At 40.4% G+C, this 14,409-nt stretch overlaps 1 protein-coding gene across 9 annotated transcripts in view; it reads right to left on the bottom strand.

The window, feature by feature from the left end:
- The window catches only part of WNK2 (WNK lysine deficient protein kinase 2), a 2,812,908-nt gene that overhangs the window by 1,435,846 nt on the left and 1,362,653 nt on the right, over nt 1-14,409 (bottom strand). For all 9 annotated transcript variants that reach the window (XM_044078134.1, XM_044078133.1, XM_044078139.1 and 6 more), the window contains exon 6: nt 12,064-12,283. In XM_044078134.1, coding sequence (XP_043934069.1) covers nt 12,064-12,283 — 220 coding nt within the window. The remainder of the gene's footprint in view (nt 1-12,063; nt 12,284-14,409) is intronic.

Genomic DNA, 14,409 nt, shown 5'->3' on the forward strand with positions numbered 1-14,409 from the left:
TGCTCTCATTTCTGCCTGAAAATCCTGGTATTTTATGACTTTCTCTCTCTGTACGCAAGACACTGTAGTCGCTGGGTGTAGCGATTTAAATGATCAATGCTACTTTTGTCTTCTTTTCATGGACCACTGTATCTAGTTTTCTCACATCTATCTTTCGGACTGTTGGTAATGGGTGATCCCATGTGAAGTAGACTTCATTTTCTATAATGCTTTGTGGCTCTTGTTTCCAGTGTTTTTCAGCCATTTCAATACCAAAGTGTTTGTACAATCCCCAGTGCAACAGTCTTGCCACATTATTCTGCCTTTCAGTATAAAGTCCTTCTGCCCTTAGTATGTCACAAACAGCAACAAGGTGTGCAACTGTTTCCAGTTCTGTTTTACAAAACCTATATTTATCTATTTCTCCCACATGTTCAATGGACTTTGTAAACTAATGTGTATGTAGCCCACTACCTTAGGCAGCCGATATTAACCTTTCATCTTTTGGTTTGAATTCATCTCTCCTTAACCATTTCTGTGTTCGATCCTGATCAACAGGAGGTTCTTTCAGAAGTTTTCTATACTTGCAACTATATTTATGCATTTTCCACATTTCTTGCCTTCTCATCTGATCCTTCACCTTATATTCTTTCTTTTCTTTTTTGGCACATTCAGTTGCCACCTGATTTTTATTTACTTCTGGTTTGATTTCCATTCCCCCTTGATGCTGATATGCTTCAGCTAGACTAAGCAGGGAAGTCATCTTAGATTTATTTGCTTCATGTTTCAAAACGTTCAACACTTTTGGGTCTTGTGTGGTCAGCAGATATGCGTGCAGTCCCATTATTGCTGATCTATGCATGTAATCAATTTCAAGGAGGCCTATACCTCCTTTAGAACGGGGAATATATAATCTTGGTATGCACTGATTTTTATAAATCATTTGATGAGCATGAAGCATCCTTCTTGTTTTCCTATGTAATCTATCCAACACCTTTTGGGGCCAGTCAGTCACTCCAAAACTTTAAGTTAGGACAGGAAGAGCAAATTGGTTTATAGTTTAAATTTTGTTCCTAGATGCCAATGCTGTTTTCAGAATTAATTTAAGTATTCGAAAATATTCCGAAGTTTTATTTGCATTTATTCATGTTTTACTGTTGATCCTTCATCAATTCTCAAATATTTATACACTTTCTCTTGCTCGGTTCTTTTATATCACATTCTTGTCCCAAACTGATGGTTTTTTTTAGTGCTGCAGCTTTCATGCTTTAAAGATTGTTTTTGCACATTTATCAAGGCCAAATGACATTTTTATATCATCTGAAAAAGTTTTGACTGCTTGCAGTTGTACTTTCAGTTTCTGATATGAGTTATACAATTTTAAATCATTGACAAAGAGAAGATGAGAAGTCTTTACACTTTGTTGTTTTCTAGGAGTCAAATTATAGCCATGGCCTAATCTGTTAAGTAGACAGCTTAATGGGTTAAAGGGCAAGACAGAATAGCAGCGGTGACAGGGAGACCCCCTGAAATATCACCCTTTGAATTTTTATCCTTGGAATAATAATTTGTCCTTTATCATGGCTTAATTGCAAAGTGGTTTACCACAGTTTCATGGTCACTGTAATGTAATGTAATCGATCAGTGTAGGGTGTATCTTATACATTTTTATCCACGAATGTGGGATACTGTCAAATGCTTTTCTGTAGCCAATCCATGCCATACTTAGATTCGTCCTCTTTTTTACAGTTCTCCACTATGACTTTAACAACAAATGATCCTTTGTTCCGTATGACTTTCTTTTATTGCCCTTTTGTTCTATTGCCATAATTGTGTTTTCTTTAAATGACTATAAACTCTATCGGCATCAATTCCGATGTACAGTTTATGTTGTTGGAAGGCAAATTATTGGTCTATAATTTTTAGGGAGCTTAGGAGCATTGTTTTTCCTGTTGTTAACCAGGCAGGTGTCTGGGGTGTGCATATAAATAGTTATTACTCATGGCTAAATCTTCATGCAAAAATGTTAATACTTTTAACCAGAAGTTAGGTACCTCATTTGGGCCTGGGGTTTCCCAATTAAAGGCTATAGTATAGGTCAGTACAAGTGAGATGATGTCCAAGAATGTAGAACTTTTCAGAAAAAAACAAATTGTGATTGGCAAGGAAGAGATAACTTATTATGAACCCATGAAAAGAGGGTCCTAATTTAAGTTATGAAAATGATTTGCATATGTCCACTTCAACCTTCAGAACTGATAGCTACAGATATCTCTCATAGAGGCTTTAGAACCTGTCTCCCAACTCTTCAACTGCAGCATTGCTCCCCCTCCCTCTAGCTTCATTTGTCATAAGGACACATAGGTCACATTAACCAAAGGACGGCCTCAGGGCCATTCCTCCAAGTCTTTCCTTAGAAAAAGATTGAGAATGGAAGGCAGAAAGTGTTCGGGTTTTGTTGAAATGGGTGGATGTGTATCACAAAGAACTAATGTTACGGAAAGTACATAACTTTCCTATCTTACCAGATCCATTCCATCCACACTTCAACTTTAGGAGAAAGTCCCCAGCTTTATGCCTCTACCCTTCTGGGTGGCATCAAGACAGAATACCATGAAGTTTGATGGGTCAAAAGGTATATGTAAATCTTCAGATCAAATCCAGATTATGGTGTCTTGCAAAGTTAAGATGTCAAGTGAATGGTACAGCTACAGAAATAATGTCAACCAAAGACATTTTGAATATTCAGCAAAGTTAGTAGAACTCCAGTGGAATGTGTTTTAGGATCATTTCATTAGGTCTCACTACAATTTCCATACAAAAAATGCAGTATGGTAACCACCTAAAGAGCGCCATCCTTTTAAGATGTTTTTTTCTCTCTTTTTTTTGGGGGGGGGGGGGCATTGGTGGCAAAAAAACAATCATCTTTTCTTACATTTTTTGTTCTGTATAAATGAAAGCATAGCTGATTATGATCATCCAATGTAACAAAGTAAATACTTTCCCTGGTTGGAAAATTAAGCAGAGAGAGGAAGACTGGCTGACTGGTTAAGATTAATCTCTGTTGTTAATTTCAACATAAAGTCTAGATTTGTCCACAAGGAAGCTCTGTCCTTATGAAATACAATATAAGCAGGTTTAGGAGATACAGATTGAAATTTACCAGTTATCTTGGCTGAATTAACTGCCACCAGAAACAGTTATCCATGCTAAACACACAGGGCCTAATGTCGTTTCTGGTTCAAAGGAGGTAGTGTCAACTTTTGAAAACAAAGCTTAAATCAAACGATGGGTCGTGTATGCAAAGGGGTGGTCTAAGGAGGTAGGTCACCCCATCAAAACATTCATGCATACAATTACTGAAAACTAAGGAAAAATAATTCATGCTCTGATGAAAATTAGAAATGGCTGCTACATGAACTTTGGCTAAAGAAGAACTGGAGACCTCATCAAAAATGTCAGCACAACTGCTGGAAATTAAGCGGAGAACTGATCTAGGCCTTACTGAGGTGCTCATAATGTAACATTTACTCATTCACTTCTGTATATTATATTTGTGGAGGATTTCTGGGATCATCATTGAAGGGAACAATGGATTTCTGATCATTAGAGGGGCTGGAAAAACATGCAATTAATTTAAGGAACTGTAGGTCAAGGTGATGCTTCGTGGAAGGATGGGACAGGAGAACTTTGTGAGTTCTGAGAAAGGACAGTTGTGTAAAAACTTACCATAACAGTAGATGTCTTTCTCTTCACTGTTGCAGTATTCCTTATGTAAGGGATCTCATGCCAAGAATAGGCAAACATCTGATTAGTACACCAAAGTATTTAGAATTTACAGGTGACGTGCACCACTTGTATGATCCCTGCACCAGGCTTAGGGCATAAAGGTGATGTATGAATGCACATTCCCCAAAATTGAAAAAGATGCAGGAGGAAGAGAATCCCTCTAGAAACCCATGCAGGATATAGCCTGGCAAAGCCAGCTCAAGCCCTGAAAATAACATCCAACTCGTGCTTAGTGAAGGTATGGACAATAAAACAAATATCACCCTCAAGGATGGAATTTGTATTCAGTTCTTTGAAAAAGGCACTAGACGATGCAACAGCTCTAGCAGAATGAGTCTTCACAGAACAGGAGACATTTACCTTGAAGAGAATAACAAAAAGAAATGGCCTTAGAAATCCAAGAAGAAATTGTTTGCTTTGAAGCAGCCAAACCCAAAGACCTGTGATGACAGGAAACTAAAAGTTGCTCATATTTACAAATATCCTTAGTTTTCATCTAAATATCTGAGCTGTCTATGCAAATCCAAGATGTGAAGATCCTTCTCACTCGCAGATTGTGGAGAAGAAAGGCAAATTAACAGACTGATTAAACGATAACTCTGACCATTTTGGGCATAAAAGGAGTATTATGAAGAAACACCCTATCTCTGTGAAAAACTAAAAAGGAGAAACAGCCATGAGAGCCTGAAGGTCAGCTTCCCTTAGCTGAAGTAAGGGCTAAAAGAATAACAGACTTCCAAATACAATGTTGTAAGGAAGCTGAAGCAACAGGCTCAAATGGAGCCAGAGTCAAATTTTCAGACACAAAATTGAGATCTTAGGAAGGCAGAATGGACTTCCTGGGAAGTCTGATATGAAGGATACCTTTAAGAAATTGTTTGACCTAAAATCTAGAGGCCAGAGGAGGAGCTAAGGGCAGACGAGCAGAAACTGCTGACATGTGAGCTTTAACTGAAGAATATGGCAACCCATGGAGCAGATCACACAAATAACAGAGAACCACAGGAACCTGCACATACAAGGGATTCTGGTTTTGAGACAAGCACCAGACAGAAAATCCCTTCCATTTGGTTAAATATGATTTCCTGGTAGTGGGTTTCCTGGCCCCCTGCAGGACCCAAACCTCTTCCTCTGAAAACAGATACCTAAAATTGATCAGAACCCTTTTCACCCTCAGCATCAGTTGAAGAGTGGACAAGTGTGGATGGATAAGAGACCCCTTGACTTGTTTGAGAAGGTCCACACGGTGAGGTAACTCATGGTGTTTGCCCCTGGCCAAGTGAGAAAGAAGTGAGAACCAATGCTGTCTGTGCCAAAAGGGAGTCACTTGCGAGATTCTGGGGGACTATTCCCTGATCTTGTGCAAGACCCTCAGAATCAGAGGAAGTGGAAGGAAAGTGTACAGAGACATCCCCTTCCAAGGAAAAGCCCACTTTCCAAGCCAGAGGGCTTGGGACTCAAACAGAATAGACAAAGTTGTCTTTTCAGAAGTGAGGCAAAGAGATCTACATGAGGAATACCCCACTTATGGACAATGTCCAGAAACACATCTTTGTGAAGCATCCATTTATGAGCCTGTAAACTGGACCTTCTCAGAGAGTCTGCACTAGATTGCGCTTTGAAGGAAAGTATACAGTCTGGAGAGTTAAGACTTGACAGCTTAGATCCCAGACTTGCTTATTGACATAACACATCACTGTGGTATTGTCTGTGAAAACTTTGAGGGGCCTGGGATGAAAGAGCATATGAAAAGCCTAAAGAGCTAGAAGCAGAGCACTCATCTACTTGATGTGATGTAGCACCAGAGATTCTGGACTTTGAGAGTGCCAAAGGAAGCTCCCACCCCCCTGTCTGTGGCATCTGAACAGAGTTCGAGTCAGGACTGTAGACTGGAAAGGAAACTCTGGATTAAGAGAAAGTTGATGAAGCTACCATTGAGGCTCGAGCTTCAGACAGACTAATAATGGAACTAAGAAGTTCATGGAGTACAATGTTGAAACCACACTGACTTGAGGTACCACTGCAGCTTTCCCATCTGGAGCCTAGCCAGAAGCAGCATAGGAATGGCAGAGGCCATAAACTAGAAGACCTAGAGAATGTCCCTGGTCATGACTGAATCCAAAGGAAGAAGAGACTGGAAAAAGGAATTCAGAGACAGAGCTTTTGGGGGGGAGGCACGGGTGCCAGTATGTGAATGGCCTGCATCCTGCAACCATGAAAAATATAATCCTGAGAAGGAGTCCAGACTGATATTTGAATGTTGAGGGTGAACCTCAGACTATGAAACAGGGAACAGTGAATTGAAGATCCTTATGAATAACCACAGGGGATGAGGCCTGAATGAGCAGATAATTCAGGAAAGCAAACATTTAACCCCCCCTCCAAATCTTGCAAAAGGCAATGACAGAAGTGAGACATTTGGTGAATACCCTTGGGTCAGCAGAAAGGCCATTGAGCAAAGCAGAGAACCGAAAATGCAAGGAAGAGAAAAAAATGCAAAAGCTTCCTGAAAAGGGGATGGATGAAGATATAAAGATAGGCATCCTTAAGATTCAGAGAGACTAGAAAGGCCTGGGGAAGAAGAAGAAGATGGAATAAAGTTCGAAGGGGCAACATCCAAAAACGTGGGGGGCTTTACAAAGATGTTGAGCTGAGAAAGGTCCAGATTTGGTCTCCTGGTGTCCTCCTTCCTGGGAACCAGAAACATTTTGGAATAAAACCCCTGCACTTTTTAGGCATGGGGGCACAATCTGAATGGTGCCCTGGGCCAAAACAGAATGAAGCACTTTTGGAAAGAGAGGAAGCTGTTCTCAAGGAGGTTCAGGGATGCCCAGAAAGGGAAAAAAAGATTTTCAAACCATGAAATACCTCTGAGGAATGATGCACAGAACCCAAGAGCCCTTTGTGATCCTTAACCATTTGGAAGGGACAAGAGAACTTTGCTGAGGGCAAGGGAAGCAAATTGTCAAATGGAATCTGGCCTGTCCTGAATAAAGGGTTTCTGAGATACAAGGGCCTGTGTAGATATAGCAGGAGGTATACATTATAGAACCCTTTTTACCCTTGGTTGGATGATCAGACTGTGAACAAAATCAGATTTGGAAGTGTAATTCCTCTAAAACTTAGGAATAGGAGAAACAAAATTATATTTTAACTCCTGTAAGGCTTTGCTCTTATCCTGGAAAGATTCATAAAGTTCAGCAGCACAGCCAAAAAGAATTTCATTATCCAGAGCAGCGTCCAATAATTTGGCTTTAATGTCATCAGGTAAAGCCTGAAGACAAAGCCAAGAGTAACACCTAATAACAGAACCAAATGCTGCAGCTCTTGAAGAACCACCATCTGCATCATAACTGCACTTAATATAGTGGCAAGCAACTTGAGATGTAGAACCCAACAAGGAAAGGGCAGAAGCCTTCCCCTCAGAATTAAGAAGGTAAGAAATTACTCCAGAAAGGAGGGTTAAAACGTACTTGGTCATATGGATCAGTTAATTAACAGCCCTGAAAGACAGGATGGCAGCAGTAAAGACCTTTTAGCCCAACCTCTCCATATCCTTACTGTCCTTATTAGAAAGAAGCAACTTGGTAAAGGGCAACAGCTTGAAAGGTTTATCAGAGGAGACAGATACCACTGAAGGATCAACAGAAGGGCATTTATATGGAAATTTGTAATCAAGCACATTGTAAAATCTGTCAAGTTTCTTAGGAGCAGGGAGCTGAGAATCAGGGGCTACAGAAGCTACTGAAAAAGGTATCCAGGAGGGGCAGCCAGAGCTGGAGGAACAGCAGAAGGCCTGGGAGTTTCCATCTGGAGGAGCCCATAGTACCTCTTCTGGACATCAGAAACCTGAGAACAATCCCACTTAAAGAATTCCATCATTTGGGAAACAGTGTTCCCGAAGAAGATCTCTTTTAAAGGAGAATATGGACTGATAGAATCATCTTCCTCTGACCTATAAGTTCAAGGGGAAAGGGATCTGATAAGACTACCTAGGGACTCTTCCACCAGATCCTGAACTTCATCAGAGGAATCTTGCTCCCTAGGTCTCTTAAGAGGAGTGGAAGGCCAGAGAGGGGCAGGCACAGAAACCCCTTGAGAAGGCTTTAAAGTCATTAAACTGTTACCCCTGAGTAAAATCTTGCCATTCTCACTGGGTGTCCTTAATTACAGGGGCAATATGCTTGTTTTTATTTCTTCCTTTTTCTGTGAGACATCCACACAAAAACCCTTGGGGAAAGTGGGTTGGACCCTTTTTGACATTCAGTAAGCATAGTAGGAATCTCCACCACCAAGATCTGCAGAATCCTTCTCAGTCCTTTGGATATAATCAGCTGAGGTCCCCTCAACTTCTGGAGCAGATGTATGTAAAGCCTCTGGGGATATGCAAGAAGGTGGATCCATGCTGGCATCTGATGGGGTTACGGCAGAGGAATCTGAGGCAATGAATGGACTATCTTCCTGGCTTTCACCAGCCTTGAGAGAGATATCAGAGAAAGGCTAGACAGCAGCTGTATCAGACCAGAGTATTTTGGCCTTTTTCTTAGCTAATGGCTGACCCTCGGGACAGGAGAACACCACCACAGCACCCTGAGCTGATAACTAAAGGCATTGGTTTTCAAGATAAATAGACAAGGAAGAGAGGTGACTATGTAGGATGTTGGGATAAACACTTTGCAGACAGAACACTATGTATGGTCATGCATATCACCCAAGCAGCAGAGACACTGGCTGTGATGATCTTTATGGGGAATCTGCCTCTCACATTGACATTTTGCCTTTCTGGATGACATGAAACCAACAACATTAAAATAAAAGATAAAGATAAGGAAGAACCCCAGCATGGCACTTATTTGAAAAATGGTTCGGTAATCAGCACAGAAGATGACATTCAGACTGGCGGCAAAGTTGTTAAGTGTGTGCCTCTGTATGCCAGCTTTATGCCCTATGCCTTTGGCATTATTCAGGAATGCAGAGAGATTGCAGCAAAGGTCTTCCTTAGTTGTAGGACACATCATACACTGCTGCCTAACTGAAGGACAATTCAGTAGGCATCAGTAAACGCGAGCAGAGCTTGTTCACTAGAAAGCTGGCCTGATGAGGTATTTTAAATTGTATGCAGAAAGCACTGCACTGACATGTCCCAAATTTCATAGCCTCACAGCCTCATAACAGATGGGTGCAGAAATTAATTCCTCCTACTTGCTGCTATACAGGGCTATCCATGTCTGTCAGGGTGGATGGTAATCATACACTAAAGAAGGGAGTCTTACAGAACCTACTTTAAGAGGACTATTATCATCTCTATAATCTGACATGCAGAAAGACATCTTGTAAGACCAAACCACTTGAACTGCCTTTTGTAACAATGAGTCTCCCAACCTCACAACAGCTTTCTTGAAGCCACCACAGAAGTCTTATTGGAAATGTTTTGACAACCAATTTGTTCAATACCCTGGATCTAGTTCTGATTACATTGAAGTACCCTCAGGATAGTGTATCTTTCAGTTTGGGGACTGACAGCAGAACACATATATTTGATAGTATGTTATCAATTCTGCTTGACAGAAAATGGGATAAACAGATCATGCTGATAAGCTGGCATTCTATATAGGTATGGGCTTTCCAAATCTCCAGCAGTGACTTTGCCATGTTCACAGAGATATCCAGGGCTGAGAAAAGTTGCAGTCACTGTTCTTTCTTTCTTAACAGCAGCTCTCCTGTTGTGGCTGGCAGGAGCCAGTCATTCAGAAAAGGGAAGACTCAGATGCCCTTAAAATATAGGTAGGCAGCTACAGCCAACCACACAATTGATAGGCACCCTGAGGGCTGTGGTGGAACCAAATGGGAGGGTTCATAAATGAAAGCAACTGTCTCCATCTCTGAAGCACAGGAATCTCTTGGACTCCTTGGATATCTCCACATGCAACCAGGCATCCTGGAGATATAAGCAGTATATCTAGTCTCCTTGCTGCAAGCATGGGAGGATAAATTGCACAATGACCTTCCATAGTTTTGTTTTCCTTATATACTGAGTTAGGCCACTCATATCTAATACGAGTCTGATGTCCTCTGTCTTTTTGACACCCAAAAAGAATCCTGAATAAATCCTGGAACCCTGCATCTTCTCAAGCTTGGTACCTCTAATTTGGCCAAGTATCTTTCGTAGGATGGGGAATGGATTTAAGGACACTAGAGTTGGTGGGGTAATTAGTATCCAGTGGCTACAATGTTTCCCCTGCCTCTCTGATGAACTTGTCCAGCATGATGGCCATCTAGGTCATAAGTGCAAAGAGATTCATCTCTCAGCTACTTTCAGACATGGACAATCAGGCAATCCATCAGGGAAAACTACAGAATATTTTATTCTGCACATCACCTCTGCATCTAGGGTAGTGCTTGTTCTGGAAACTTCTGTGACTACATTAGGGTCTGATAGAACACTGTTCAAAAGCTAGCTGTTGGCTTTTGTGGAGCCAATAAAGTCTGTGCATTCCTCTGGTTATGTGAAAACATTCTTTGAGAACAAGAGAACTTCACTATTAGCCGCGTCAGTGGCATAGAAGACTAAAGCCTTGATTACAGCCCAGCTGACTCTGGTTTGGTTAGTGGCTCAGGCAGCTGACAGGGTGGCAAGGAAAGGATGGGTGAGTGGTCATTGAGCTGCTTCCTTAAAGGAACTGTAGTCCAAAGATGGATGTTGCCCTCAGATGAAACCCACAAGTGTGAGGGGGTGGGGAAAGGGAGTGGTTAGGGCATAAAAAAAAATGGAGAGAAGCACAGATGAGCTGAGCCCTCCCCCAATCCACAACCAGCTCCACCAATACCAGAGTAAAATCCAAGGGGCGGGAGGCTGGTAGGTCCAGAGTAGACGTGGGGCACTGGGTGCCAGGCTGGTAAAGGCAAGGGGACCAAAAAAATTAAGAGAACTTTACGTCTACAGCTGTGAGTATTCTTCTTTCCTGCTCATATTTCTGCAGCTTTTCTTTCACCTGAGGTCCAAATGGGTGAGCCATCTCAAGAGGCAATGTTGAAAAGCTGCCTTAAAGCTATCCACAAAATTACAATTTCTAAGCAAAGTGTGGCAATGAACTCTGATGACTGTACAAGCTGTCCTGGCCACTCCCCTAAACTGTATTATGTAAGGGTCTCATCAAAAGGTTATTTTCACTGGTTAAGGTGGACAACTTGGAAAATATTTTCCTTTGCAAGTTCTTATTCATCTACGTCTTCAGTGCACGTCTAGGACTTTTTCAACTAATATTTGTATTGGTTATCATCAAACCTGGGCAGGTGCATCATGTAATTCGCAGCCTAGTAGAAACAATGACTAATGCTTTCTAAAGCAGTTCAATGTCCAAGACACATCTTTGAGAGATGATTCCCAGCATACGGACGCTATAGTAAAGTCCAGGACCAATGACAGCTGCTGTAAAAGGAAATATATGCCAGTAAAAGCTACAAATTCATAAGATTTTTCAGAAAAAGTAAACCTAAACTCATGAGGTAAGAGAGATTAAGAGCAATGTCACAGATGACACCAGCAATACAGTTCATTTAAAATATTTTAAGTTCATAAACTTAGGCTTTGAATATAAGAAACAGGCATAATGGTACTTGTGCAACTGTTCGTGGCAATTTATCTTTAAGGATGTGCATGATGCTATATGCTGCTGCTGTCTCTATGCCTTGTATCCCTGTATTAAAATAAGCTGGCATGGTCCCTCCTATGTACTTAAGAGGAAGGGTATAACATACTATTAAATTATACCCAGAGCAGAAAATTGCACTGTGCCAGTGAATTACTGCTTAAAATTTCATAGTCAGGGTTAAACTGATAAGCTTAGGAGAAAGAAGAGCAATTAAATCTGGAGGAGGTGTAACTATCTCACTTAGGAGATGGAATGCTCTAGCAGTTTTTCAACAGTGAAATGCAGACCGGCTGGAGCTAAATGTTGAAATTGGCAAGGACAGGAAAAAGTTTCAGGCACTCTCAGCCCCATTTAGCACTTACATAAACTGCTGTGGGGGACCTCAAATCATACTGTAAACCAATGTGGACTAACAAAGCCATGACTTCTTTTCACTCTTGTATTCAGTTAGATTTATTAGTAAACATAATACCCTTATCAAAAAATTGTCTCTAGATTTCTTAATTACTATAACAGTGACAAAATGCATTAATGTGGTGTTGAATTTATTATATTATAAATACCAAGTATAAAGCTTTAGGTTTTTCATATTTAATACAATAAAACTATCACTAACCTTTATTTAGTAAGGGATGGAACTTACCATTTCTTGTGCAACATTTTCAGGGATATCTTTCTGCAAATCAAAGCTGAATTCAATGCCTCCATTATCTTTGTGTTTTCCTTTCAGTTTCTTGGGATCTTCCACCCATAGTCTTAAAGCTATTGAAGACTTGGTACCATTGTCTTCTTCAGCAAGTTCAACTCTCACCCCTGTATCTTCAGCAAAGAATATATGATTCAGTAGGTCCTTTATTGCATATCTATGAAAAAGCAGAGAAAATTCATTTTATTAGTTTTGTTTCATTTCTCAGATGAAACAGAGGCTAACAATGTGCCCTATCATATTTACAAGTTAGAAATACTGGTTCAGTACTTTTATAATTCTAGAAGTATTGCATGGATTACAACTTGGCCCATCAAAACTGAATCAACAGCTTCATACATGGTCTCAGAAAATTATGGCACATACATTTAGAAATAAAATAATTGTTACTAGAGAAATGTTATTGTTAGTCACAAGACCACCAACTCTATACCATGTGTTGTGTCATGTTTCAGGGAATGGAATCAACAAATACATGAACACTGTGTTTCAAAAATGTACTCTCTTATTGTGTGCATGGCATTATTTCCCTTGAATGTCTGTTTTTTGTGGTCAAATGGTTTCATGTTTTTGTTGATTTGCTTCTTGTTGTACGCTTATACCAAATAAAAAATGTTTTAGAATACAGCAAAGAAGCACTTCCAGTTGTTAATATTTTCATATTTAGATTATACAGTGAAATATACAAATATTAGTCTTACGTCCCTAACAACCTATTTCTTCCTTCCCCTCACCATACCTACTCATTCATACCACTTACTGCAAGGATTGTTGTCTAATATTCACACTGTGCAACCATCTGCAGTGTCTTATAAAAAAGTGAAGCTACTGTGCAAACACTGTCTCATCTATAGCACCTGCGCAATGAATTCACATCATGCACAGTAATGGTACTGGCATTCTTTTGTGCTAAAACATTATACTCATTCATTGATAGCTGCTTTAACCTGTTCATGGTCATGAGAAGACCAGGCATATCCAGGCAAATAACAGCTGAAGTGCAGAGAACCAGTCTTGGATAGGCTGTGTATGCATTACAGTGCGCGCGTGTATACACACACACACACACACACACACACACACACACACACACACACACACAAACCTTGTGCTTTAGGATTAAAATACAGACTTAATGCAACAACAAAGAATGCATCAGCAACCTGTTTCACCTCATCACACTTTTCAAAGGAGGTTTGAAAAGGATATTTATGTAATGTAGAAGCCCTATCACAACACAAAAGCAAGGTGTGTGATTTCAATGTTTACAGCAAATATGTATCTTTACATTGCAGAATAAAGAGCATATAATGAAGGACAGCACAGTAAAAAATGCAAGCATACAGAGATAATACATGTTGCACTTTATAAATAGCTTACAAAGTATACAGAACTCTACTTAGAGCATTGTCACAATAACCAAGTAATAACCATAACGCATCATTGAAGACTTGAATGATTATTTGAAAATATGCATTTTATCTGAAGAATACAAATCTTTTAAAATGAGACATTATACTGAAAATTTCAGTTTTCAAAAAGTGAATGAAATGTAAAACACTGTCCATGATTCAGAAACACACAATGCACTGCACAACACTGTTTCAAACAGGATTTCTCAGTGCATTATGAGGAAGAGATTTGAGGACTCCAGTAGCACTACGGTGGTAAGATGGCTCTGGCACGTTGCACTACAGCAATACCTCAGGGGAATGCCACATGCAAATGTTGCAGTCCATGGGTAATAGTAATACAAAGCTGTGTGTTCCACCTCAGAGATTTTTGCTGGGACTGTAATAGTGTGGTTGAGTGATTCAAAGACAAGCACTTCACTACTTGGGTCCCAAAGTGTTAAAAATGTCCCTCATCTTTTGATGGTGTATAGCTATAAAAGTCTATAGCAAAAGCAATGAGGCTAGCCCTACAGTAGGTAAGTACTGCAAAGTTGTGTGTGTATGTAGGTACATGCTTGGGCTATCTTAGTGTCACAGTAAGTGTGTGTGGAGGTGCATGCTTAGGGCTATTTCAGTGTTAGTGTGCGTGTATGTAGGCACATGTTTGGGCTATCTTAGTGTCAGTGAGTGTGTATGTAGGCACATGTTTGGGCTATCTTAGTGTCAGTGAGTGTGTATGTAGGCACATGCTTGGGCTACCTCAGTGTCAGTGAATGTGTGTGGAGGTGCATGCTTAGGGTTATCTCAGTGTTAGTGTGTACGTACGAGCATGAGTTAGGTAGGGCAAGCCTAGAGCGGTTGCTTCATTCAGAGACATGCTAACAGGGCA

Source organism: Protopterus annectens, chromosome 7.part0 (genome assembly GCF_019279795.1).
Source record: "Protopterus annectens isolate FY-2018-M chromosome 7.part0, PAN1.0, whole genome shotgun sequence".
NCBI lineage: Eukaryota > Metazoa > Chordata > Ceratodontiformes > Protopteridae > Protopterus > Protopterus annectens.